This window comes from Scyliorhinus torazame, chromosome 7, assembly GCF_047496885.1.
Source record: "Scyliorhinus torazame isolate Kashiwa2021f chromosome 7, sScyTor2.1, whole genome shotgun sequence".
NCBI lineage: Eukaryota > Metazoa > Chordata > Chondrichthyes > Carcharhiniformes > Scyliorhinidae > Scyliorhinus > Scyliorhinus torazame.
Genome location: NC_092713.1, coordinates 135,267,991 through 135,295,059, shown reverse-complemented (window position 1 = coordinate 135,295,059; position 27,069 = coordinate 135,267,991). Strand labels below are relative to the sequence as shown.

The 27,069-nt window shown below is 48.3% G+C and overlaps 1 protein-coding gene across 1 annotated transcript in view; it reads left to right on the top strand.

Annotated features, from left to right (window-relative positions):
• tmco1 (transmembrane and coiled-coil domains 1) overlaps nt 1-27,069 on the top strand; it is a 63,447-nt gene that overhangs the window by 10,466 nt on the left and 25,912 nt on the right. The window contains exons 2-3 of the mRNA XM_072511529.1: nt 14,748-14,825; nt 17,918-17,977. Of these exons, the coding sequence (XP_072367630.1) occupies nt 14,748-14,825; nt 17,918-17,977 (138 nt within the window). The remainder of the gene's footprint in view (nt 1-14,747; nt 14,826-17,917; nt 17,978-27,069) is intronic.

Sequence of the window (27,069 nt, the reverse complement as noted above, 5' to 3'; positions counted from 1 at the left end):
AAATTTTGAGCATGTGAAAGGGAGGAGGGTGGGGTAAGGGATAGACAGAAATCCCTTCGGAGAAAAAGCAGAACTTCAAGGTGGGCATTGCTGGAACAGAAGTGGCAATGAATTTAAACACCAATCCAAAAGTGAAATACAGCGGATGCTGGTGAACTGAATGAAAATCCAAAATGCTGGAAATACTTAGCAGGTCAGGCAGCAGCTGTGGAGAGGGAGCCAAGTTAATGTTTCAGGAGTACTTGAAGAGTAGGCATTAGACAGCGGAGGAACAGGGACTGTGGGAAATAAAACTGCATCCTGTTATAATATGGCATTTGGAGGAGGAAAAAATTGCCATGCAAAGTGTAGGAACCTGTTCCTTTAACTTTACAAAAGCATGAAGCATGAAAGATCTACAACAACAGGAGTAGTTGATCAGTGTCAAAGAATGTTGCTGCGTGTAAACTTAAGGGTTGCCAAAAAGTAGCTCAAATGTACAGAAGACATTTGGTTATACAGTGTGTTGAAGTGGTTAGTAAATAAGCAATACTTTCCTAATATGCCGGAGGCTGGTGATTGGGTCCAATTTTTTATAATCTAAGAAATGGACAAGGATCTATGAAAGGAAAGCTGAAGTGATCAATCCATGTTGGTCAATCCTGTTTTATTGAAACTCCTGGACTGAAAGTTATTTATTCCAAAAGTAGTTTTGAGACTGAAACTGCTAGTCAACATTTTGGCTTTAAATGAGTTGGTGAAATATTTTCACCACATTTCAAATTGTTTTTAAAATCTACCCAATTACATTTAAAACATGACTGGTGTTTTAATAAAAATTAAAAAAATCTCAAAAAAGAGAGCCAACAGGAATTCAAATAACATATAAATATCTATTTCCCCCCCCCCCCCCCCCCCCCCCCCCGGGGCTCCTGCCGCTATCCTCCATCTCCCCTACCTTTTTTAACCCCCAACATCAGCCAACACACGTGCGCGCACACAAGGCGAACTTGATCTTTTCCAATCTGAGGAATTTCGCGAGGTCGCTCACCCAAATGCCCAGCGGCCCCGAGTCCCTACATTCTGTTTTTAAAAAAAACATTTTATTAAGGCATTTATGATTTTATAATAACAGTAAACAGTACAAATGCAAATATATGTTCTATAGTGTAGATGGGCTTTAGAGTGGTTTCACAGGTCGGCACAACATTGAGGGCCGAAGGGCCTGTACTGCGCTGTAATGTTCTATAAGCATAGCGCAAAGACCACCTCCCTTCCTCACAAGTCCCACCTCTTCTAATCAATAATCTTAACACCCCCCCCCCCCCAACCTCTGCTGACAGTTAGCTCAATTAGTTTTCTCCAAAGAAGTCGACAAACGGCTGCCACCTCCAGACGAACCCTAGCATTGACCCTCTTGAGGCAAACTTTATTTTCTGAAGTTTGAGAAACCAAGCCATGTCACTAAGCCAGATCTCTGAATTTGGGGGCTTCGAGTCCCTCCGTGCTAGCAATATCTGTCTCCGGGCTACCAAGGAGGCAAAAGCCAAGACGTCAGCCTCTCTCGCCCCCTGAACTCTCAGATCTTCTGTCACTGAAAAGAGTTCTTTATAAATATCCAAAATCTTCCCCTCTCCCACCCCCGTTCTGGAAACTATCCTGTCCTGTATCCCCCATGGCGGTAGGAGCGGGAAGGTCGAAACCTGCCTTCGCAGAAAATCCTGTACCTGCAAATATCTGAATCCATTTCCTGCTTGCAGTTCAAATCTCTCCTCCAAATCCTTCAAACAGGGGAAGCTCCCATCTATAAACCGATTACTCGCCCCGCATCCTCTCAATCCCTGCTCTGCTATCTCCAAAACTCCCCCATCCAGTCTTCCTGGTACAAACCGATGGTTATTGCCGATAGGAGCCCAGACCGATGCTCCCTCCACTCTCGTATGCTTCCTCCACTGTCCCCAGACTCTCGGGGCCACCACTACCACTGGGCTTGTGGAGTATAGGGCTGGCGAGAATGGCAGAGGTGCTGTTTCTAATGCCCCCAAACTTGTGCCCTTGCATAATAAGTCCCTACATTTTAACCAGATCTGTTTCTGGGCTACCAGGGAGGCAAAGACCAAAACGTTGGCCTTTCTCTGCCCCTGGACTCCAGGGTCTTCTGACACTCCAAAGGTTGCCACTTCTGGACTCGGGACCACCTTCACCCTCAACACCTCAGACATCATGTCAGCAAACCTCCAGCTTTGGCCATGGTTTACAGGCCAACCGTGCACCTCCCACACCTATTCTTTACCCCCTCAAAACCTACTCAAGCTGGCCACTGTCATATGTGCCCTGTGGACTACCTTGAACCGAATAAGGCTCAGCTTCTCACGAGAATGCGTTCACTCTCCTCAGAGGCTCCTCCCCCCACAGCCCAGCCTCCAACTCCCTACCCAAGCTTTTCCTTGACTTCTCCTATTGGGGCGCCCTCCCAGTCTATTAACTCTTTGTAGCTCTCCGAGACTCTGCCCTCACCCACCCCTGTTTTCGACACAACGGAAGTCCATGACTGGTGCTTGTTGACCTGCAAACTTAAATTCTTCCAGCTAGCCTAGTCTTTCTACCCCCAATTATTAACGTTAAATTTCCGTTTGAAATATTGACTGTCTTGTTAAAACTTCAACACTATTTGTTTCTACCATCAAATTAAATGGTATCTTCTAGATCACAGGTTTACAAACATTTTTGGAAAATGTGGTAAATATTGACTTTTGAATGAAAATAGGGTTGTGATAGAATAAAATTTTCTCGTGTATAACAAAGAATGTAGTAATGAACCTGACAAATCTGATTACCAATGAATAGAAATTTGAATATTTAATAACTCGAGGATATTCCTTATTCCTTCATGGGGTATGGCCGGCAAGCCTAGATAATAGGAGGAGGAGGGGGAGAAGAGCTTAACGCAGTTTGCTGGACAGCTGGTTCATGATGCGGAGCGAGGCCAAAAGCGCGGGTTCAATGCCCGTACTGGCGTTATTCATTTAAAAAAAAAAAAAAATGTTTTTATTGCAGTTTTTCATTTTCTACATTTGTATAGTAGACCGTGGTGTGTGCAAGAGTACAATATACAAGAAATGTTCATTGGTATCGACCCGCCCCCTCCATCTTTTTGTTGCTTTAAGATATTTTCTTCGGTCTCCTATCGTAAAGTGGACGATTGTCCTCCATTTGTATTCATGCGGTTCTTCTCTCTTTTTCTCCCCCCGCCAATACCCCAAACCGTTTTTTTGGTGTTTCTTTGGGGGTTTCTGTTCTTTCTGGCCTTACTCTAGGCCCCCTATTATCCATGTCAGCCGTTCTCCAGCCTCGCCCTCCCTGTCTGTTCCCTGCTATCTCGTTGGTTCCCGAGTGTCACCTCCTCTTGCTCTATTGGCTGTTGGCTTCGAACAGGTGCTGGAACAAGTTGGTGAATGGCCTCTACGTTTTGTTGAAGCCCTCCTCTGACGCTCTGGTAGCGAATTTGATCTTCTCCAGGTGGAAAAATTTCAACTGGTCTGCCAGCCACTCTGCAGCTGTGGATGGTGCTACTGATCGCCAGCCAAGCAGGATTCTTCGGGTGAAAAAGAATAGCAAGGGTGTCTGCCCCCTTCCCCATGAATGTTTCTGGCTGGTCCCATACCCTGAAGATTGCCACTCTTGGGCATGGCTCCACCCTCACCCCCACAACCTTCGACATTGCCTTGAAGAAGGCTGTCCAGTCCCCGATAAGTCTGGGGATTGTCCAGAACGTGAGTGTGGTTGGCACCTCCCTGGCACCGTCCATATTTGTCCTCCACCTCCAGGAACAACCTGCTCATTTAGGCTCTTGTCAGGTGCACTCTGTGCACCCCTTCCAGTTGCATGAGGCTTAGCCTGGCGCAAGTGGAGGTGGAGTTGGCCCTGTTCAGTGCTTCACTCTATAGTCCATACCCTATTTCCATCCCTAGCTCTTCCCATTTTTCCCATGTTTTGTCCAGTGGCGAGTGTGCCCCTTTTTAACAGTCGTCCGTTTGGTTACCCGCATCCAATAGTTCCTCTAGGATTGTGTGTCTTGCTGCCTTGCAGAGAAAGTTCTTAGCCTGTAGGGTCGGAGTTTGTTCTTGTTAGATGGTTGAGTCAGTTTCTCCAATGTCGCTAGCCTGTCCTCTGAGTAAAAGTCCCCAACAGTCAGTACACCCACCTCCCGGTCTCCACCTCTTAAAGCTGGCATCTAGCATGGCTGCCTCATACTTGTGGTTGCCGCAGATTGGGGCCGTGGTGGACATTTCGGTCAAGCCAAAGTGCTGCCTTATCTGGTTCCAGGTTCGGAGGATGGCTACCTCCACTGGGCTTGTTGAGTATTTTGCTGGTGGGCATGGGAGCACTGGTTCTTTCACCCTTCCCCTCACCCTTTCCGCCGTGGCTACTAGTGGTAGTACTGTAGGATTTGGAGGACCAGGACCCCCATGTTGTTTCTTCTCTGTAGGAATTCTTTGGGATCCTTGGGTTGGTACAGACTCCGGGTGGCTATTCCGATGGGAGGTTTTCTGTTGTCTTTCCTCTTTCTTCCCCCACCCTCCCATTGCGGAACTAACCATACGTACCTTGCAGATGCACCCTGCACTCTGAGGGGGCATCCAAAATGGCCGTGGTCACCGTACTACTCATGAGCCCGGGCCCCTGCACTCAGGGGTTTCCCTTTGGCCATGGGCCACCCACATGGCTGCTAACTGTGTGTACACCATGTGGTTGTGCCCCTGCACTCTGGGGTTTCCCTTTTGTTTAGAGGCCCTGCAAAGTGGCTACATGAGGTGCCATCTTGTTCCACATTTCCAAGAGTAACGTGCTGAAGCTAGTCCCCTTGCGGATTTGCTCTCTTCTCTCTTTTCCCCCCCCCCCCCCCCCCCCCCCCCCACCACCACTTGTATCTCCTGCGGCTACCATTCCTGCTAGTGTGGAGGGCCCCCTCCTCGCTCTGTTGGTGTCCCCTCTATCTCCTCCTTAACCCTTTCCTGCGCACTGCTGCACTTGCACCCTCCTTTCTACGAATTGATGCCCCTGTTCATAACGAGGTGATGCAGACCCGCACAAAATTGTCCATTGGTTCTTCTCTGCCTTCTTTATCACTATCTCTCTTGCTGTCTGTCTAGACCGTTCTTTTGGACAAACTCGTCCACTTCTGCAGGGGCAGTGAAGTAATGTTTCTTGCCCTTACCCAGAGCCTGGCTGGGTACAGCACCCCTAATTTAATATTGTTTTTGTACAGAGCCGATTTTGCCTTATTAAATTCTGCCCTGCGCTTTGCCAGATCTGCCCCAATGTCTTGAAAGACTCTGATTTTGAGTCCCTCCCAGCTGCAAGCTTTGTCTAGCTCAGCAAAGGATCCTTTCCCGGTTCTGGTATTTGTGCAGTTTGGCAGTGACCGCTTTTAGTTGCTCCCCCGCCTTGGGTTTTGGCCTGAGCGACCTGTGAGCCCTGTCAATCTCTGGCGGCTTGGGGAAGCTGTCTCTACCCACTAGGTTACCTAGCATTTGGGCCAAGTAGTCAGTTGAGTCCCTGCCTCGATTCCTTGATATTCTGTCGCCTTGATTGATTTTGTTGGTTCAGCACCTTCCCTTTATCCTGGTCACCTGGGCCTCCAGTCTCCATCCCATACTGTCGAGGCTCCACCGCTACCTTGACGGCCTTAATGTCGTGTCTCATCTCCTTCAGTTCCCTGGTGAGGAACGTCTTCCACCCACCACCTGGCGTGGGTGGGGTGGGGCTCGGTTTTCCTGGTTGCCGGTCTTCCTTTCTCGGGAGTCGCCGGGGGCCTCTCGTCTCATGGATCTGCTGACCCATTTGCTTGCCGCTCCTGTACCTTGCTGCAATTTTGGTGTCTCTATGGCCTTTTGAACTCCTGCTGCTTCCTGACATTCTTGTTGTCTACCTTTGGTTAAGGGTGAGCAGATGTTTTAGTCTGATTTTGAGGGCTAAATTTGACTAAAAGTGTCTATATTCTGTCTTTTGGAGGAGAGCCACCTGATGGAACAAAGAAAAGTACAGCACAGGAACAGGCCCTTCGGCCCTTCAAGCCTGTGCTGACCATGCTGCCCGTCTAAACTAAAATCTTCTACACTTCCTGGTCCGTATCCCTCTATTCCCATCCTATTCATGTATTTGGCAAGATGCCCCTTAAACGTCACTATCGTCCCTGCTTCCACCACCTCCTCCAGCAGCGAGTTCCAGGCACCCACTACCCTCTGTGTTTAAACAAAACAAAAAAAAAGACTTGCCTCGTACATCTCCTCTAAATCTTGCCCCTCGCACCTTAAACTTATGCCCCCTAGCAATTGACCCCTCTACCCTGGGGAAAAAGTCTCTTGACTATCCACTCTGTCTATGCCCCTCTAAATTTTGTAGACATCTATCCGGTCGCCCCTCAACCTCCTTCGTTCCAGTGAGAACAAACTGAGTTTATTCAAACTCTCCTCATAGCTAATGCCCTCCATACCAGGCAACATCCTGGTAAATCTCTTCTGCACCCTCTCTAAAGCCTCCACATCCTTCTGGTAGTGTGGCGACCAGAATTGAACACTATACTCCCAAGTGTGGCCTAACTAAGGTTCTATACAGCTGCAACATGACTTGCCAATTCTTATACTCAATGCCCCGGCCAATGAAGGCAAGCATGCCGTATGCCTTCTTGACTACCTTCTTCCACCTGTTTTGTCCCTTTCAGTGACCTTTGGACCTGTACACCTAGATTTCTCTGACTGTCTGAGGATTCTACCATTCACTGTGTATTCCCTACCTGTATTAGACCTTCCAAAATGCATTACCTCACGTTTGACCGGATTAAACTCCATCTGCCATCTCTCTGCCCAAATCTCCAAACAATCTAAATCCTGCTGTATCCCCTGACAGTCCTCATCGCTATCCACAATTCCACCAACCTTTGTGACGTCCGCAAACTTACTAAACAGACCAGTTACATTTTCCTCCAAATCATTTATACATGCTACGAACAGCAAAGGTCCCAGCGCCGGAATGTGGCGACTCAGGGCTTTTCACAGTAACTTCATTGAAGCCTACTTGTGACAATAAGCAATTTTTTTTTTTTTTTATTTTATTTTATTTTATTTTATTTATTTTTTTTTTAATAAATATTTTATTGAAAATTTTTGGTCAACCAACACAGTACATTGTGCATCCTTTACACAACATTGTAACAATACAGATAATAATGACCTTTTTAAATTTAAACAAAAACAACAACAAATAAATAAATATTAAATAACAAAAAAAAAAAAAAAAACTAGCCCTAATTGGCAACTGCCTTGTCTCAGGCCACATCCCCCCCCCCCCCCCCCAAGTCCTGGGCCGCTGCTGCTGCCTTCTTTGTTCTCCCCTATCTATCTTTCCGCAAGATATTCGACGAACGGTTGCCACCGCCTAGTAAACCCTTGAGCCGACCCCCTTAGGACGAACTTAATCCGCTCTAACTTTATGAACCCCGCCATATCATTTATCCAGGTCTCCACCCCCGGGGGCTTGGCTTCTTTCCACATTAGCAATATTCTGCGCCGGGCTACTAGGGATGCAAAGGCCAAAACATCGGCCTCTTTCGCCTCCTGCACTCCCGGCTCTTGTGCAACCCCAAATATAGCCAACCCCCAGCTTGGTTCGACCCGGACTCCTACTACTTTCGAAAGCACCTTTGTCACCCCCATCCAAAACCCCTGTAGTGCTGGGCATGACCAAAACATATGGGTATGATTCGCTGGGCTTCTCGAGCACCTCGCACACCTATCCTCCACCCCAAAAAATTTACTGAGCAGTGTTCCAGTCATATGTGCCCTGTGTAATACCTTAAACTGAATCAGGCTTAGCCTGGCGCACGAGGACGACGAGTTTACCCTGTTTAGGGCATCTGCCCACATCCCCTCCTCAATCTCCTCCCCTAGCTCTTCTTCCCATTTCCCTTTTAGTTCGTCCATCATAGTCTCCCCTTCGTCTCTCATTTCCCTATATATATCCGACACCTTACCGTCCCCCACCCATTTCTTTGAGATGACTCTGTCCTGCACCTCTTGTGTCGGGAGCTGCGGGAATTCCCTCACCTGTTGCCTCGCAAAAGCCCTCAATTGCATGTACCTGAATGCATTCCCTTGGGGCAACCCATATTTCCCGGTCAGCGCTCCCAGACTCGCAAACTTCCCATCCACAAATAGATCTTTCAATTGCGTTATACCTGCTCTTTGCCACATTCCATATCCCCCATCCATCCCCCCCGGGGCAAACCTATGGTTGTTTCTTATCGGGGACCCCCCCAGTGCTCCGGTCTTTCCCCTATGTCGTCTCCACTGTCCCCAAATCTTCAGTGTAGCTACCACCACCGGACTCGTGGTATAGTTCCTTGGTGAGAACGGCAATGGGGCTGTCACCATAGCCTGCAGGCTGGTCCCCCTACAGGACGCCCTCTCTAATCTCTTCCACGCCGCTCCTTCCTCCTCTCCCATCCACTTACTCACCATTGAAATATTAGCGGCCCAATAATACTCACTTAGGCTCGGTAGTGCCAGCCCCCCCCCTATCCCTACTACGCTGTAAGAATCCCTTCCTCACTCGGAGTCTTCCCGGCCCAAACAAAACCCATGATACTCTTTTCTATCCTTTTGAAAAAAGCCTTCGTGATCACCACCGGGAGACACTGAAACACAAAAAGGAATCTCGGGAGGACCACCATCTTAACCGCCTGCACCCTCCCTGCCATTGACAATGCTACCATATCCCATCTCTTGAAATCTTCCTCCATCTGTTCCACCAACCGCGTCAAATTTAGCCTGTGCAATGTGCCCCAATTCTTAGCTATCTGGATCCCCAGGTAACGAAAGTCTCTTGTTACCTTCCTCAACGGTAGGTCTTCTATTTCTCTACTCTGCTCCCCTGGATGCACCACAAACAGCTCACTCTTCCCCATGTTCAATTTATACCCTGAAAAATCCCCAAACTCCCCAAGTATCCGCATTATTTCTGGCATCCCCTCCGCTGGATCCGCCACATATAGTAGCAGATCATCCGCATATAAAGATACCCGGTGTTCTTCTCCTCCCTTAAGTATTCCCCTCCATCCCTTGGAACCTCTAAGCGCTATCGCCAGGGGCTCAATCGCCAGTGCAAACAGTAATGGGGACAGAGGACATCCCTGCCTTGTCCCTCTATGGAGCCGAAAATATGCCGATCCCCGTCCATTCGTGACCACACTCGCCACTGGGGCCCTATACAACAGCTGCACCCATCTAACATACCCCTCTCCGAACCCAAATCTCCTCAACACCTCCCACAGATAATCCCACTCCACTCTATCAAATGCTTTCTCGGCATCCATCGCCACTACTATCTCCGTTTCACCCTCTGGTGGGGCCATCATCATTACCCCTAACAACCTCCGTATGTTCGTGTTCAGCTGTCTCCCCTTCACAAACCCAGTTTGGTCCTCATGAACCACCCCCGGGACACATTCCTCTATTCTCATTGCCATTACCTTGGCCAAGACCTTGGCATCTACATTGAGGAGGGAGATTGGTCTGTAGGACCCGCATTGTAGCGGATCCTTTTCCTTCTTTAAAAGAAGCGATATCGTTGCTTCTGACATAGTCGGGGGCAGTTGTCCCCTTTCCTTTGCCTCGTTAAAGGTCCTCGTCAGTAGCGGGGCGAGCAAGTCCAAATATTTTCTGTAAAATTCAACTGGGAATCCGTCCGGTCCCGGGGCCTTTCCCGTCTGCATGTTCCTAATTCCTTTCACCACTTCTTCTACCGTGATCTGTGCTCCCAATCCCATCCTTTCCTGCTCTTCCACCTTGGGAATTTCCAGCCGATCCAAAAACTCCATCATTCTCTCCCTCCCATCCGGGGGTTGAGCTTCATACAATTTTTTATAAAATGTCTTGAACACTTCATTCACTCTCTCCGCTCCCCGCTCCGTCTCTCCATCTTCGTCTCTCACCCCCCCTATTTCCCTCGCTGCTCCCCTTTTCCTCAATTGGTGTGCCAGCAATCTGCTCGCCTTCTCTCCATATTCATACTGTACACCCTGCGCCTTCCTCCATTGTGCCTCTGCAGTGCCTGTGGTCAGCAAGTCAAATTCCACATGCAGCCTTTGCCTTTCCCTATACAGTCCCTCCTCCGGTGCTTCCGCATACTGTCTGTCCACCCTCAAAAGTTCTTGCAACAACCGCTCCCGTTCCTTACTCTCCTGCTTCCCTTTATGTGTCCTTATTGATATCAGCTCCCCCCTAACCACCGCCTTCAACGCCTCCCAGACCACTCCCACCTGAACCTCCCCATTGTCATTGAGTTCCAAGTACTTTTCAATGCATCCCCTCACCCTTAAGCACACCCCCTCATCCGCCATTAGTCCCATGTCCATTCTCCAGGGTGGACGCCCTCTTGTTTCCTCCCCTATCTCCAAGTCTACCCAGTGTGGGGCATGGTCCGAAATGGCTATAGCCGTATATTCCGTTCCCCTCACCCTCGGGATCAATGCCCTACCCAACACAAAAAAGTCTATGCGTGAATAGACTTTATGGACATAGGAGAAAAACGAGAACTCCTTACTCCTAGGTCTACTGAATCTCCACGGGTCCACCCCTCCCATCTGCTCCATAAAATCCTTAAGCACCTTGGCTGCTGCCGGCCTCCTACCAGTCCTGGACTTCGACCTATCCAGCCTTGGTTCCAACACCGTGTTAAAGTCTCCCCCCATTATCAGCTTTCCGGTCTCTAGGTCTGGGATGCGTCCTAGCATTCGCCTCATAAAATTGGCATCGTCCCAATTCGGGGCATACACGTTTACCAACACCACCATCTCTCCCTGTAATTTGCCACTCACCATCACGTATCTGCCCCCGTTATCCGCCACTATAGTCTTTGCCTCGAACATTACCCGCTTCCCCACTAATATAGCCACCCCCCTGTTTTTCGCATCCAGCCCCGAATGGAACACCTGCCCTACCCATCCTTTGCGCAACCTAACCTGATCTATCAGTTTCAGGTGCGTTTCCTGTAACATGACCACATCTGCTTTAAGTTTCTTAAGGTGTGCGAGTACTCGTGCCCTCTTTATCGGCCCGTTAAGCCCCCTCACGTTCCACGTGATCAGCCGAGTTGGGGGGCTTCCCACCCCCCCCCCCCCTTGCCGGTTAGCCATCATCTTTTTCCAGCTTCTCGCCCAGTTCCCACGCAGCTGTATTTCTCCCAGACGGTGCCCCCCCGCCCATCCTTTCCCGTACCCACTCCCCCCTTTCCCCAGCAGCAGCAACCCAGTAATTCCCCCCTCCCCCCCCCCCCCCCCCCCCCCGCTAGCGTAATTACTCCCCCCATGTTGCTCCCAGAAGTCAGCAAACTCTGGCTGACCTCGGCTTCCCCCCGTGATCACGGCTCGCCCTGTGCGGCGCCCCCTCCTTCCTGCTTCTCTATTCCCGCCATAATTATCATAGCGCGGGAACCAAGCCCGCGCCTCTCCCTTGGCCCCCCCCTCCCATGGCCAACGCCCCATCTCCTCTCCCTCCCCACCTCCCCCCATCACCACCTGTGGGAGAAAGAAAAGTTACCATACCGCAGGATTAATCATACAATCCCTCTTCGCCCCCCCCCCACTCGTCCCACCACTTTGTCCAAACGTTCATTTTCGTAGTCCAATCATTCCAATTTTTCTTCTACAATAAAAGTCCACGCTTCATCCGCCGTCTCAAAGTAGTGGTGCCTCCCTTGATATGTGACCCACAGTCTTGCCGGTTGCAGCATTCCAAACTTTATCTTTTTTTTGTGAAGCACCGCTTTGGCCCGATTAAAGCTCGCCCTCCTTCTCGCCACCTCCGCACTCCAATCTTGATAGACGCGGATCACCGCGTTCTCCCATTTACTACACCGAGTTTTCTTCGCCCATCTAAGGACCATTTCTCTATCCTTAAAACGGAGGAATCTCACCACTATGGCTCTGGGAGCTTCTCCTGCTCTCGATCCTCGCACCATAACTCGGTATGCTCCCTCCACCTCCAACGGACCCGTCGGGGCCTCCACTCCCATCAACGAGTGCAGCATCGTGCTCACATATGCCCCGACGTCCGCCCCCTCCACACCTTCAGGGAGGCCAAGAATCCTCAAGTTGTTCCTCCTTGCGTTATTTTCCAGTGCCTCCAACCTCTCCACAGATCGTTTCTGGTGTGCCTCCTGTATCTCCGACTTCACCACCAGGCCCTGTATATCGTTTTCATTCTCTGCTGCTTTCGCCTTCACGACCCGAAGCTCCTGCTCCTGGGTCTTTTGTTCCTCTTTCAGCCCTTCAATCGCCTGTAATATCGGGGCCAACAACTCTTTCTTCATTTCCTTTTTTATCTCCTCCACGCAGCGTTTCAAAAACTCTTGTTGTTCAGGGCCCCATATGAAACTGCCACCTTCCGACGCCATCTTGGTTTCTGCTTGCCTTCCTTGCCGCTGCTCCAAAGGATCCGCTGCAATCCGGCAACTTTCCTCTCCTTTTTCCATCCGTGTCCAGGGGGAACACCCTTCTGGTTTACCGCACGGTGTTTTCAGCCGTTAAAATTGCCGTTGGGGCTCCTAACAAGAGCCCAAAAGTCCGTTTCACAGGGAGCTGCCGAAACGTGCGACTCAGCTGGTGATCGCCGCACCCGGAAGTTTCACAATAAGCGATTTTCATTCCATTTTTTCACTGATCCCTGCGGAACACCACTACTCACAGCCCTCCAATCAGAAAAACACCCTTCCACTGCTCCTCTCTTCCTCCTATGACCGAGCCAGTTCTGTATCCATCTTGCCAGCTTACCTTTGATCCTGTGTGACTTCACCTTTTGTACCAGTCTGCCATGAGGGACCTTGTCAAAGGCCTTACTGATGTGCGACTGCTCAGCACATCCCCGTCACCGGAAGTCCCTGAGGTGACCCTCGTGTGGTGTGGTGACCCTCGGGTTAAATTGGCACCAATCAGCTCTCCCCCTCGAATGAGAAAGAAACCCATGATCATCTGTGACTGTGGCAACTTTACTAGATAAATACCTATGTTCTAGATTGAGGGTTTTCCATTTCTGTTTAGATATATTTGTTCCCGTGACAAATCTTCCCAGTGATAACATTTCACTTCAGGATTTATAAATGTTTACGCTGTGATTCCCTGCTGTAGAATTGCAATGACCATCAGTTGCTGTGTTGAGGAAATCAGCAAGGATTATATCTCTGTTGTGAGTTTTGAAATGTACTCAACTAGTGAATGACCAAAATTAGAAACTTATAATGCTGCACATACTCAGCAGGGCAAGCAGAATCTGCAGAGCGAGAAACTAAAATAACATTTCATATTTTGTGACCAAATGCCAACTGTTTCTCACTTCACAGATGCTGTCTCGTCTAGTGAACTTATATTTTAGATTTCCAGCATTCACACTATTTTACTTTTGCAGTAGTGTGATCTGTTGCTTGTTAGTTCAATTATCAGAGTAATGTTATTGTTTTCTGGTATCAAAGCATCTGCAAACATGGTGCATAACTGGTCATATGACTGCCGTATTTTTGGAAAACATAGACTTGGATGAAGGATTAAAACGCTGTCAACCCTTAAAGGTAAGGTATTTTAAATGGCTTCAGGATATCTTTTAATTTTCTGTAAGAACAGTAAATAATTTGAATATTCGGATGTAAAATTCAAAATTAGTATCATTGAATTAAGCTTTAGCTTTCTGTTCAGTTGTGAAACAAACCATCAAAAAGTTCAGTTTTATGTAAGTGGATTGCTATTTTTTGATTAGCTCAACTGCCATAGGAACAAAGAAGTACCAGTTTCTAAGAAGCTGACAATAGCATCATGAAGTACAATTGGCTTAAAATTAAATCACAGAATTGTTGCAGGGCAGTAGGAGGTCCTTTAGCCCATCATGTCTGTACTGGCTCACCAAACAAGCATCATGTCTTCGTGCCTTTTCCCTGTACCCTGGCACGTTCTTTCTCTTCAAACAATCCTCTAAAGCCCTTTTGAATGAACCATTAATCGTGATGTTTGAAGTTAACTTGCTAATCTGCAAACTTAGTAATCAGACCAGTTATATTTTCTTCCCAATCATTTATATATGCTACGAACAGCAAAGGTCCCAGCACTGATCCCTGCGGAACACCACTAGTCACAGCCCTCCAATCAGAAAAGCACCCTTCCATTGCTACTCTCTGCCTTCTATGACCGAGCCAGTTCTGTATCCATCTTGCCAGCTCACCTCTGATCCCATGTGACTTCACCTTTTGTACCAGTCTGCCATGAGGGACCTTGTCAAAGGCCTTACTGATGTGCGACTGCTCAGCACATCCCTGTCACCGGAAGTCCCTGAGGTAATTCATGAAGGCCCAGCCTTCTCAACCTTGCCCCTCGTGTGGTGTGGTGACCCTCGGGTTAAATTGGCACCGACCTGTACCATTGTATATTCTCCTGTACCATACTGGAGGTCTTAGATGTTTCAAGATCTAGATCTGTGCATGTGCAGGAAATGTTCTTGATTGCGTTACTTATGCTGAGGTTGAGGCTGCTGAAATTTTGGAGCAATTAGGGATGTTTTGTCACAAAATATGAGAATGAACCCTGTACTGTACACCCCAGTAATTTCCCATTAGTGATGAGTTTGGAAGCAGTGCATGGATCTCCTGTGTGGAATTGACAAGAGGCAGCTACAAGCAATAACATTAGATTATAGAGATTAAAAACATGTTTTTTGTTGTATTTTCAGGTATCACATGGGTACTGGTGTACAGAACTGACAAATACAAACGACTGAAGGCTGAAGTAGAGAAACAGAGCAAGAAGTGTAAGTGTACTTATCTTCAGGGGCAGCACATGGCACAGTGGTTGGCATTGCTGCCTACAGCTCTGAGGACCTGGGTTCGAATCCCGGCCCTGGGTCACTGTCCATGTGGAGTTTGCACATTCTCCCCGTGTCTGCGTAGGTTTCACCCCCACAACCCAAAGATGTGCAGGTTAGGTGGATTGGCCACGCTAAATTGTCCCTTAATTGGGGGGAAAAAAAATAATTGGGTACTCTAAATTTATTTTTAAAAGTGTACTTATCTTCTATAAGATAAAATGTGACTACCTTCCCTGTTCTTTTTTAGCACTATAATTACTGCAGATTTATCTTATCTCTGATATCTTACACATCTACTGTGTGATGCTCAAGTGGCAAAAGTGACTTTTCTTTCTGTGCATTAAGCCATTCTGTAATTCGTAGTGACTTATTCTTTAGCCTCTAGTACTCCATTAGCTACTTGAATCTGTAAAGTTGGCAAGAGAATTGGGCATTGCTTTGCTTTTAGCTCAGAAGAAATTTTTTAAAACATATTCTTGTCACGTGAACATTGCTGGAAAGACCACTTTTGTGGTTCACTCCCAGTTTCTAAGAAGCTGACAATAGGCTGCTTTGAACCACTGCTGTCCAGGCGTTGGTAGGGAATGCCAGAAGGTTGACGGAGTGATGATGTATGTCTGTAAGGAAGGTTTGTGAATGTAGAGGCACATTTTTTAAATCTAAATTTAGAATACCCAATTCTTTTTCTCCCCCAATTTAAGGGCCAATTTAGCATGGCCAATCCACCTACCTGCACATCTTTGGGTTATGGGGGTGAGGCCCGCACAGACATGGAGAGAATGCGCAAACTCCACATGGACAGTGACCCAGGGCCGGGATCGAACCCGGGTCCTCAGCACCATGAGGCAGCACTAACCACTGCGCCACCCTGACTGTAGAGGCACTTTGTTGGAATTCCCACACCGTTGCTGTTAGCATTTCTCATTGATAGTGGTCATAAGGGAAGTGTTGTGCCAGTAACCTTGGTGAATTGTTGTGGTGGGACTGTAGAGCATACATAACTGCAGCCACGGTGTGCTAGTGATGAAGGGGCTGGCTATTGTATTCATTGACCGGGACGCTCATCATTACAAACTACTGTAAATACTGGATGGTGCTGAAACTCTTGGCCGTGCCTTCAGGTGAGTGGTGAGTATAGCATCTAACCTGAATCATAAGACCATAAGACATAGGAGCGGAAGTAAGGCCATTCGGCCCATCGAGTCCACTCCATCATTCAATCATGGCTGATTTCAACTCCATTTACCCGCTCTCTCTCCATAGCCCTTAATTCCTCGAAATCAAGAATTTATCAACTTCTGTCTTAAAGACACTCAACGTCCCGGCCTCCACCGCCCTCTGTGGCAATGAATTCCACCACTCTCTGGCTGAAGAAATTTCTCCTCATCTCTGTTCTAAAGTGACTCCCTTTTATTCTAAGGATGTGCCCCTGGGTCCTAGTCTCCCCTGCTAATGGAAACAACTTCCCTACATCCACCCTATCTAAGCCATTCATTATCTTGTAAGTTTCTATTAGATCTCCCCTCAACTTCCTAAACTCCAATGAATATAATCCCAGGATCCTCAGACGTTCATCGTATGTTAGGCCTACCATCCTGGGATCATCCGTGTGAATCTCCACTGGACCCGCTCCAGTGCCAGTATGTCCTTCCTGAGGTGTGGGGCCCAAAATTGCTCACAGTATTCTAAATGAGGCCTAACTAATGCTTTATAAAGCTTCAGAAGTACATCCCTGCTTTTATATTCCAAGCCTCTTGAGATGAATGACAACATTGCATTTGCTTTCTTAATTACGGACTCAACCTGCAAGTTTACCGTTAGAGAATCCTGGACTAGGACTCCCAAGTCCCTTTGCACTTCAGCATTATGAATTTTGTCACCGTTTAGAAAATAGTCCACGCCTGTATTCTTTTTTCCAAAGTGCAAGACCTCGCACTTGCCCACGTTGAATTTCATCAGCCATTTCTTAGACCACTCTCCTAAACTGTCTAAATCTTTCTGCAGCCTCCCCACCTCCTCCATACTACCTGCCCCTCCACCTATCTTTGTATCATCGGCAAACTTAGCCAGAATGCCCTCAGTCCCGTCATCTAGATCGTTAATATATAAAGAGAACAGCTGTGGCCCCAACACTGAACCCTGCGGGACACCACTCGTCACCGGTTGCCATTCCGAAAAAGAACCTTTTATCCCAACTCTCTGCCTTCTGCCTGACAGCCAATCGTCAATCCATGTTAGTACCTTGCCTCGAATACCATGAGCCCTTATTTTACTCAGCAGTCTCCCGTGAGGCACCTTATCAAAGGCCTTTTGGAAGTCAAGATAGATAACATCCATTGGCTCTCCTTGGTCTAACCTATTTGTTATCTCTTCAAAGAACTCTAACAGGTTTGTCAGGCATGACATCCCCTTACTAAATCCATGCTGACTTGTCCTAATCCGACCCTGCACTTCCAAGAATTTAGAAATCTCATCCTTAACAATGGATTCTAGAATCTTGCCAACAACCGAGGTTAGGCTAATTGGCCTATAATTTTCCATCTTTTTCCTTGTTCTCTTCTTGAACAGGGGGGTTACAACAGCATGTAGGTGATGGACATGACTTGAGCGATGAGGAGGTTTGTTACTTGTCTGAATTTTCAGTCTCTGCACTGCTGTTTAGGCATGGTGTTATGGTGGCAATCTTTAGTCAGTGGTGACCCCAACAAGTAAATGAGAGAGTCGACAATGGAAATGACTAGTTTTCCCTTGGAGGTGGTATTAATTCACCATGTGTACATGTGAATTTTACCTGTCACTTCTCAACTCTGTTTGGATGTCGTCCACGTCCTGCTGTAGGGTGGCACACGCTGTTTTCATTATCGGAAGAGTTGAGTGAAACTGGACCGTGGAATAGTCGATGAATGACTTCACTCCTGATCTATGATGGAGAAAAGGGTTGACCCTAATGGGTATAGGTGGCTAGTTATTTTAGTATCCACATAGTTCAGCTTTGACCAATTTTTTATGCTCTCTCTCGTTTTTTTCCCCAACAGTAGAAAAAAAGAAAGAGGCTATAACAGAATCTGCTGGGAAGCAACAAAAGAAGAAAATCGGTAAATGATCAGAGATTCACTTCAAGAGCATGTTTTTGTAAAGCTGTATACAAATAGTGCCTTTCACATGAACCCAAGACCACTCATCAACTGGGTTTTAATATCTAAAAAGATTTAGCTATTAAGTTAGATATTCACGTTGTAAAGCAAAATGAGCCTTGCAGTTTCAAATGGTAGGGAGTTCCTGGTGGACTTTCTACAAAACATCTGCAGCAGCGCTACTCCGCATCTGCAGGAGATGTTCAATGATTTGTTGTCGATGCCACCCACGCTGGCACTGGCCTCAATATCTCTGATTCCTAAAAACGACAAAGATCTGATGGAATGCGGGTCATACAGACCCATCTCACTCCTGAACACCGAAGCCGAGTTGCGTATCCGAACCCCCCCCCCCCCCCCCCCCCCCCCAAACCACCTGGATTGTTGTCGGCCTTTGGGGGACGGTTTGAAAACCGGCGAGGAACCCCGTGCGGGTGTCGGATGGCTGGAGCTGAGGCGTCGGGCCCAGTGCGCGCGGCGGTCGGAGCTGCGGGGGTGGAGCCTAACGGAGGACGAGGCAGCAGGCCCGAAGCCAGGGCATGATGTAGTGGAGATGTTCCACATCGGGTGGCTCCCGCCTAGAATGTTTTAAGAAGACTGAAGTCCAGTCCCAGGGGAATTCTTGAGGAATACAAAAAAGATGAGAAAGAAGTTTTAAAGAAAGTTTGTGAAAGTTTATTTTTCTTGAAGGAAGGGGTTCGATGTTAATAATGGATAGGGGTGGGTCAGGCTCATGGGGCAGGGCCCAGTGGTATGATGGTGGATACGAAGGGTGTGGGGGGGGGGGGGGGGGTGAGAGACTCCCAGTTAGGATAGTCACGTGGAACGTGAGGGAGTTAGGAGGTCCGGTCAAGGGTGCTTGCGCATCTTAAAAGTTTGAAAGCTGATGTAGCAATGCTGCAGGAGATTCACTTGAGGGTGAAGGACCAAGTGAGACATAAGGGCTGGTTTGGTCATGTGTTACACTCTGGATTTGACAGAAGGGCTCGAGGGGTAGCGGTAATGGTCAGCAAAAGAGTACGCTTCCAGATGGAGAAGGTGGTGGTAGATCAGGGGGGTAGCTATGTGATTGTGACAGGAGCGCTGGAGGGGAGGTTAGTGGCGCTGGTAAGTGTAAAGATTCCCAATTGGGATGATGTGGGATTCGCAAAGAAGGTGCTTGGGGCCATCCCCAACTTGGACACACATGAACTGATAGTGTGGGGGGGGGGGGGGGGGGACGACTGGAGCTTGGTGCAGGAGCCAGGGTTGGACAGGTCACGGCTGCGCTTGCTGGTCCCAATGGGGGGGAGGTGAAGGCGTTGGCTGGGCTAATGTTGGAAATGGGAGGGGTGGACCCTTGGAGGTTTCTGCACCCGAGGGAACGGGAGTACTTGTGAACGGGAGTACTCGTTTTTCTCAGTCCATAAGGTATACTCGCGGATCGACATTTTTTGTGGTGGGGAAGGCTTTGCTGGCTGGGTTTAAGGGTTCGGAATACTCGGCAATTGCAGTATCCGATCATGCTCCGCATTGGGTGGATATGATACTGGAGAAGGGGGTAGCGCAGAGGCCGGGGTGGAAATTAGATGTGGGACTTTTAGGGGACCAAGGGTTCTGTGACAAAATTGAAAAGGTAATTAAGGAATATGTAGGTTTCAACTGTACGGGTGAGGTGTCGAAGGCAGTTGTCTGGGAGGCTCTAAAGGTGGTGGTGAGGGGTGAGATGATCTTGGTTGAGGCCAGGGTGGACAAAGAGGAAAGGTTGGAGCGGCAGAGGGTAATAGATGAGATGTTGCAGGTAGATAGGAGTTATGCAGAAGATGGGGACCCAGTGAAGTTGGAAAAGAGGAAGGAGCTACAGGCGAGCTATGACCGACTATCTACAAGGAAGGTAGGTCAGCTCCGGAGGGAGGCAGCGGTAAGGGAAATTGTTCAGGTGAGGGACAGGGCAGGGAAGTTGATGGTGGCTCCGGATCTGATTAACAAGGTCTTTGAGGAATTTTATGAGAGGTTATACAGGTCTGAGCCACCTGGGGGAGACCGGGAGATGCAGGAGTTTCTACATGGGTTGGAGTACCCGAGGTTAGGGGAGGGGGACAGGGCTACATTAGAAGGAGAGATAGTGGAGCAGGAGATAAATGATGCGATTGAGAGGATGCAGTCGGGGAAGGTGGCAGGGCCGGATGGGTTTCCAGTGGAATATTATAAAAAATTCAAGGATAAGCTGGCACCCCTGATGGTGGGGATGTTTGAAGAAGCGATAGGGAAGGGGGTGCTGTTGCCACAAACTTTGGGGCAGGCATCGATTTCCCTGTTGCTAAAAAAAGATAAGGATCCGACGGAGTGTGGGTCGTATAGGCCCATATCACTTTTGAATGTGGACGCAAAAGTATTGGCAAAGGTGCTGGCGGGTAGGCTGGAGGAGTGCCTCCCGAAGGTGATGGGTGAAGATCAGACGGGTTCGTGAGAGGAAGGCAGCTCTTTTTAAATGTTAGAAAGGTATTGAATGTGATTATGGCACTGGCGGAGGGGAAGGAAATAGAGGTGGTTGCGGCATTGGACGCTGAGAAGGCGTTTGACCGGGTAGAATGGGGGTACTTGATGGCAGTTCTGGAGCGGTTTGGGATTGGACAAAGATTTGTGAACTGGGTAAAGCAACTATATAAGGAGCCGAAGGCGAATGTCTGCACAAACAACATCAGCCCGAGATACTTTTCTCTCCACCGTGGGACTAGGCAGGGATGTCCTATGTCCCCCTGCTGTTTGCACTCGCGATTGAGCCGTTGGCCATCGCATTAAGAAGTTCGGGGGTATGGAAAGGAATAGTGCGGGGGGGGGGGGATAGAGCATAGGGTGTCCTTGTATGCCGATAACTTGCTGTTACACGTGTCGGAACCGAGTGTGGCGATAGGGGGAATATTGGAGCTGCTTCGGGTGTTTGGGTGTTTCTCGGGGTACAAACTAAATCTAGATGAGTGAGTATTTTATGGTGTCTTGACCGGGGGTGGGGGCAGGGCTGGGGGGGCTGCCATTCCGTAGGGCAGGGACTCACTTTAGGTACCTGGGGGTGCAGGATGCCCGGGAGTGGGGGGGGGCTCCGCGGGTACAACATTTCTAGTTTGGTGGGGAGAGTGAAAGCTGATCTGGCAAGGTGGGATGGTCTCCCTCTGTCACTGGCGGGTCGGGTACAGGCGGTTAAAATGAACGGGTTGCTGCGATTTCTGTTTATTTTCCAATGCCTGCCAATTTTCCTGCCAAAGGCTTTTTTCAGAGAGATTGAGGGAATGATTACTTCATTCATATGGGGAGGGAAGGTGGCCAGAGTTAGAAAGGTGCTACTACAGAGGGGAAGGCAGGCAGGGGGTTTGGGTCTTCCGAACCTGATGTATTACTACTGAGCGGTGAATGTGGAGAAGGTGCGGAGCTGGGTCAGCGGGATTGATTCCCAGTGGGTCAGAATGGAGGAGAGTTTGTGCAGGGGGTCGGGACTGAAAGCACTAGCAACAGCGCCGCTCCCAATGGCCCTGGGGAAATACTCAGTGAGTCCGGTAATAAAAGTTTCATTGAGAATTTGGAGGCAGTTTCGCCAACACTTCAGGTTGGGGGCAGGGTCAAGGGAAATGCCGATTTGGGGGAATCATAGATTTGAGCCAGGGAAGTGGGATGGAAATTTTTGGAAATGGGAGGAGAAGGGGTTTAAAACACTAAAAGATTTGTTTCTTCGGGGTCGGTTTGCAGGATTGAGGGAGCTGGAAGCGAAGTATGGGCTGGAGCAGGGAGAAGTGTTTAGGTACATGCAGGTTCGAGATTTTGCCAGAAAGGAGATACAGAGCTACCCGGTGGAGCCGGCCTCCACATTGCTGGAGGAGGTGCTGATGACGGGGGGGACTGGAGAAGGGGGTAGTGTCAGCAATTTACCGGGCTATTTTGGCAGAGGAGAAGGCACCACTGGAAGGGATCAAAGCAAAGTGGGAGGAAGAGTTGGGAGAGGATATAGAGGAGGGATTCTGGTGTGAGGTGCTCCGGAGAGTGAACGCCACCATTTCGTGCGTGAGCTTGGGGCTGATGCAGCTGAAGGTGGTATACAGAGCACATCTCACGAGGGCGAGGATGAGCCGATTCTTTGAAGGAGTAGATGATGTGTGTGAATGTTGCGCGTGGGGGGCTGGGGGTCGTGGAGGAGGAGAGAGGCAGCTCTTTTCAAATGTTAGAAGGGTATTGAACGTGGTTATGGCACTGGTGGATGGGAAGGAAACAGGTGGTTGTGTTCATGTCTCTCTGTAGTTTCTTATGGTCTTGGGCTGAGCAGTTGCCAAACCAGGCTGTGATGCAGCCAGATAGGATGCTTTCTATGGTGCATCTAGAAAAATTGGTAAGAGTCATTGTGGACATGCCGAATTTCCTGAGCAAGTATAGGCACTGTTGTGCTTTCTTGGTCATAAGATGGACCAGGACAGGTTGTTGATGTTTCCACCTAGGAATTTGAAGCTGCCAACCAGCTCCACGACACCATTGATGCAGACAGGGGCCTATGCGACACTTCACTTCCTGAAGTCGATGACCAGTTCCTTAGTTTTGCTGACATTGAAATTGTTGGCATTGCACCATGCCACTAAGTTCTCTATCTTCCCCCAACCCTGTACACTGCTTCAACATTGTTTGAGAACCGACCCACTACAGTCATGTCATCAGCAAACCTGAAATGTAGTTGGAGCTGAATTTTGCCAGAAGAAACAAGAAGATCCCGCTGCTGGCCACTGGCAGGCCGCCCTCTGCCGCTGGGAACACACGATGGAGGAGGAAAAGTCCCACCCCATGTTTACCTGTTTATGCTAAAATGTAGATGAACTGATTCCGCATGGAACTTACAGTACAGAAACAGGGGCAGCACGGTAGCATTGTGGTTAGCACAATTGCTTCACAGCTCCAGGGTCCCAGGGTCGATTCTCGGCTTGGGTCACTGTCTGTGCGGAGTCTGCACATCCTCCCCGTGTCTGCGTGGGTTTCCTCCTGGTGCTCCGGTTTCCTCCCACAGTCCAAAGATGTGCGGGTTAGGTGGATTGGCCATGCTAAATTGCCCATAGTGTCCAAAATTGCCCTTTGTGTAGGGTGGGGTTACTGGGTTATGGGGATAGGGTGGAGGTGTGGATCTTGGGTAGGGTGCTCTTTCCAAGAGCCGGTGCAGACTCGATGGGCCGAATGGCCTCCTTCTGCACTGTAAATTCTATGATAATCTATGATCTATGAGAGAGAAGGGAGCTAACATTTTGAGCTGTGCTTTGACAAAGAGTCATCCTAACTCTTATGTTAGCTCCCTTTTCTCTCCACAGATGCTGTCAGACCTACTGAGATTGTCCAGTGTTCTCTGTTTTTGTTTCAGATTCCAGCATCTGCAGCAATTTACTTTTATCTTCTATTAATTTATCTTTGTTTGGTTTTGAGGCTGCTTGGAGAATAATAATCTATATTAGTGTCACAAGTAGGCTTACATTAACACTGCAATAAGTTACTGTAAAAATCCCCAAGTCGCCACACTATGGTACCTGTCCGAATACACAGAGAATTCAGAATGTCCGATTCTGCATGTCTTGTGGGAGGAAACCGGAGCACCCGGAGGAAACCCACACAGACCTGTGGAGAGGGTGCAGACTCTGCACAGACAGTGACTCAATCCAGGAATCTAACCCGGGTCACTGGCGCTGTGAAGCGACAGTGCTAACCACAGTGCTATCATGCCAATAATCTCAGTTTGAACTGGTTGCTGATTGACGCAGCGAAGTTGAACTGCAGGAGTCGTTGACTGGGTTGGATCCAGAGTCCCTTTTTTTTTTAAAAAAAAAAAAGGGAGCTCATTTCAAGGTAAGTGAGGGACTGACTTTTTGAATTCATCATAGGTGCCCATATTACCTGTTTGGGCTTTATCCTGATGCTTCAGTTGTGAGTTCCCAGTATAAAAGCAGTTTTCATATTCGGGATGAATCTCTGCCTGTACATCTACCTATATTAGCCATGTTAGGACATAGTGTGCTTGGGATTAACAGCTACTCTCTTTTTGTAATGTCAGAAACTAGAAATATTGTGATTGCTCTTCACATCCTCTTGTTTCCAAAGGTAATAAACCTAATTTTTGACATTCAGACCAGTATTTATAGGATGAAACTAATACATGCTTTCAAACATTACATTTTTACTCATTCAAGGGATGTGGGTATCACTGGCTAGGCCAGCATTTATTGCCCATCCCTAATTGCCCGTGAGAAGGTGTTGGTGAGCTGCCTTTTTGAACTGCTGCATGTGTTGTAAGCACATCCACAATGCTGTTAATGTACGATGAAAATGGAATCTGCAAGAGGTTAAATTCTTTTTTTTTTCGGGGTGTGTATTTTATAAAATTCATGGGGCGGGATTCTCCATACCGCCGCACCAAAAAACTGGTGTGGCATGCTTCCGCCAGCAGCGGGATTCTCCGTCCTGTTAGCCAGCCAGTGGGATTTCCCATTGTGGGCAGCTCCACGCCGTCAGGAAATCCCCGGGCGTGAGTGCGCTCCTGGAGTAACGGAAAACTCCAGTGGCGAATCCAGCCCATGGTAAGTGACTGGACTCTTGAATGAAAGTGGTCCTGCAAGGTCCAAAGTTTTATGTGGATAGTGCAGATGTTGTTGATGCAGATGATGAAACATGTGTTTGTACATAGTGTTTGCCCAGGAGATGTTGGGGAAAGTAAAGGCAAAACCTTTTGTATGATGACTAATTTTACAGCAACCTGACTTGTTCCCTTGTCAATTTACCTCCACTGCTCCATTTTGAAATTGGGAACAAGATGGATTATAACTCGCTATTTGATGAGTATGTCACTTTAGAATGTAGTTATCTCATTTCCCTGTTCTCCAGTGTTATTATTCATAGAGGGTATTTTCCAGTGGTTAGCTGTCCAACATTTAAAAAAAATTTTTAAAAATGACCCAGAGAACACCGGTCTTTAATAATTAATTCCGTTCTGTTTATTTGTAATTCTACCAATTGGTTTGCACAGTTTAACATGCTGCTGATTCTAGTCCATTTCTTAAGTCTTATTTCTTATGTGCTCAGTCCAAAGGCAGGTCCTTGGCTCATTGTCAGCTAATGCGTCACCCCGAACCATTTTCTTCGTGAATTTTCAGTGATGGTTTACCATTACCTTCCACACTTGAGATCCCATCCACCTTAGCTGGAATAGGAATCAAACTCCAAAAATACTGGACAATCGCAGCAGGTCTGACAGCATCTGTTGAGAAGGGAGCTAACGTTTCAAGTCTGGATGACTCTTTGTCAAAGCTCTGTCACCGCTCTTGTGCACCGCTTTAAACTGAATCAAACGCATTCTAGCACAGGAGGAAGTTGCGTTCACGCACCACATCCTACCTACCTCCCTCCTGCTTCTGCTTAATCCTTTCCACCAGCGCCTTGCCCTGCTCTCCCAACTACCTGTATATGTCTCCAATCCTGCTCTCCTCCACCTCCATCCCAGAGCAGTAATTTCTCCAACGTGTACTCCGGTAGTTGGGGGAATGTCGGTAGCTCCTTGCGCGCAAAGTCCCTCACCTGCCAGTACCTGGACTGTGGTGTCCACTCTGACACGAGGTCCAAATTAAAGTGGCTCTTCAACTGATTCCCGATATTAATAATCAACTCCTCCTCCTTTACTCCCCAGTGCTTCTGCCTTTGTAGCAGGGCTCTCCTCATCCTCAGCACCTTCTCTGCCCACACAAACTCCGAGACCAGCGCCTCTACCTTAAGGAGAAAAATTGGGAGGGACTGAAAGACAAACATTCATCTTTACCACCTGCACCCTCCCCACCAACGTCAAGTGCAACATATCCCAACTTCTAAAGTCCCCCTTAACCTCTTCCACCAACCCTGTCAAGTTCCACCTATGCATTGTGGCCTTGAATCCCCAGATACTTAAACTGCCCGCTCCCCTGCCACCTTGAATGGTAGCACCCCCAGATTTGCCCCCACTCTGCCGTGTTCACCGGACACACCTCACTTCTCCCTACGTTCAATTTCGAGCCGGAAAAAGCCCTGAATCTTTCCAACTGGTCCAACACAAACATCATGTCGTCCGCGTACAATGATACCTGGTGCTCCCTAACCCCCCCCCCCTCGCAATCTCACGCACTCAGCCGACGCCTGAAGGTCATCACCAAGGTGCTCTATAGCCAACTTAAACAACAATGGCGACAGTGGGCACCTCCGCCTCATCCCCCTATGCAACCCAAAATATCCCAAACTCGTCTCATTCATTCGAACACTAACCAAGGGGTATGCATACAACAATCAAACCCATACCACGAACTTCGGTCCAAACCCAAACCTTTTCAAAACAGATACCTCCACTCCACCTGGTTGAATGCCTTCTCTGCATCCTTGGACACAATCACCTCCAGCTCCCATTCCCCTGACTGAACCATAATTACATTCAGCAACCTCCTCATGTTACTGGAGAGCTGCCTCCCCCTCACAAAACTCCTTTGGTCCTTAGAAACCACCTTTGGCACACCCTTTCCAACACCTTCGCCAGGACTTTCTCATCCGTGTTTAGCAGTGAAGTAGGCCTGTAGGCCCCACGCTCCAGTGGGTCCTTCGCCTTTTTCAGGATCGACGAAGTTGACACCTGCGCTAATATAGCCAGCAACCCCCCCCCCATCTTTTCCACCACCTCACCAAACATACCCACCAGGTGATGGGCCAACTACAAATTGCAAATACGTCTCAAACTGCTGGTAAAACTCTGCCGGAAAGCCATCCATCTCTGGGGCCTTGCCCAACTGCATTCTACTCGTGCATTCCATCACCTCCCTGTAATTTGCTTTTATCAGGAATCAAACTGTTGGTTGGTGATATTTAGAATCACATGTTAGCCATCTAGCCAACTGAACTAACCAGCTGCCACACTGCTGATTAACTATTGTAAATATATGCTTTCAAGATACTGTTGCACTAAGGTAGGTGCCCTTTTTCAGTAATGTGTATTCCATACCCAGCCAATCGCATGGTTCCTATCACATTGCAGCAAGGAGTGGATTTGATAA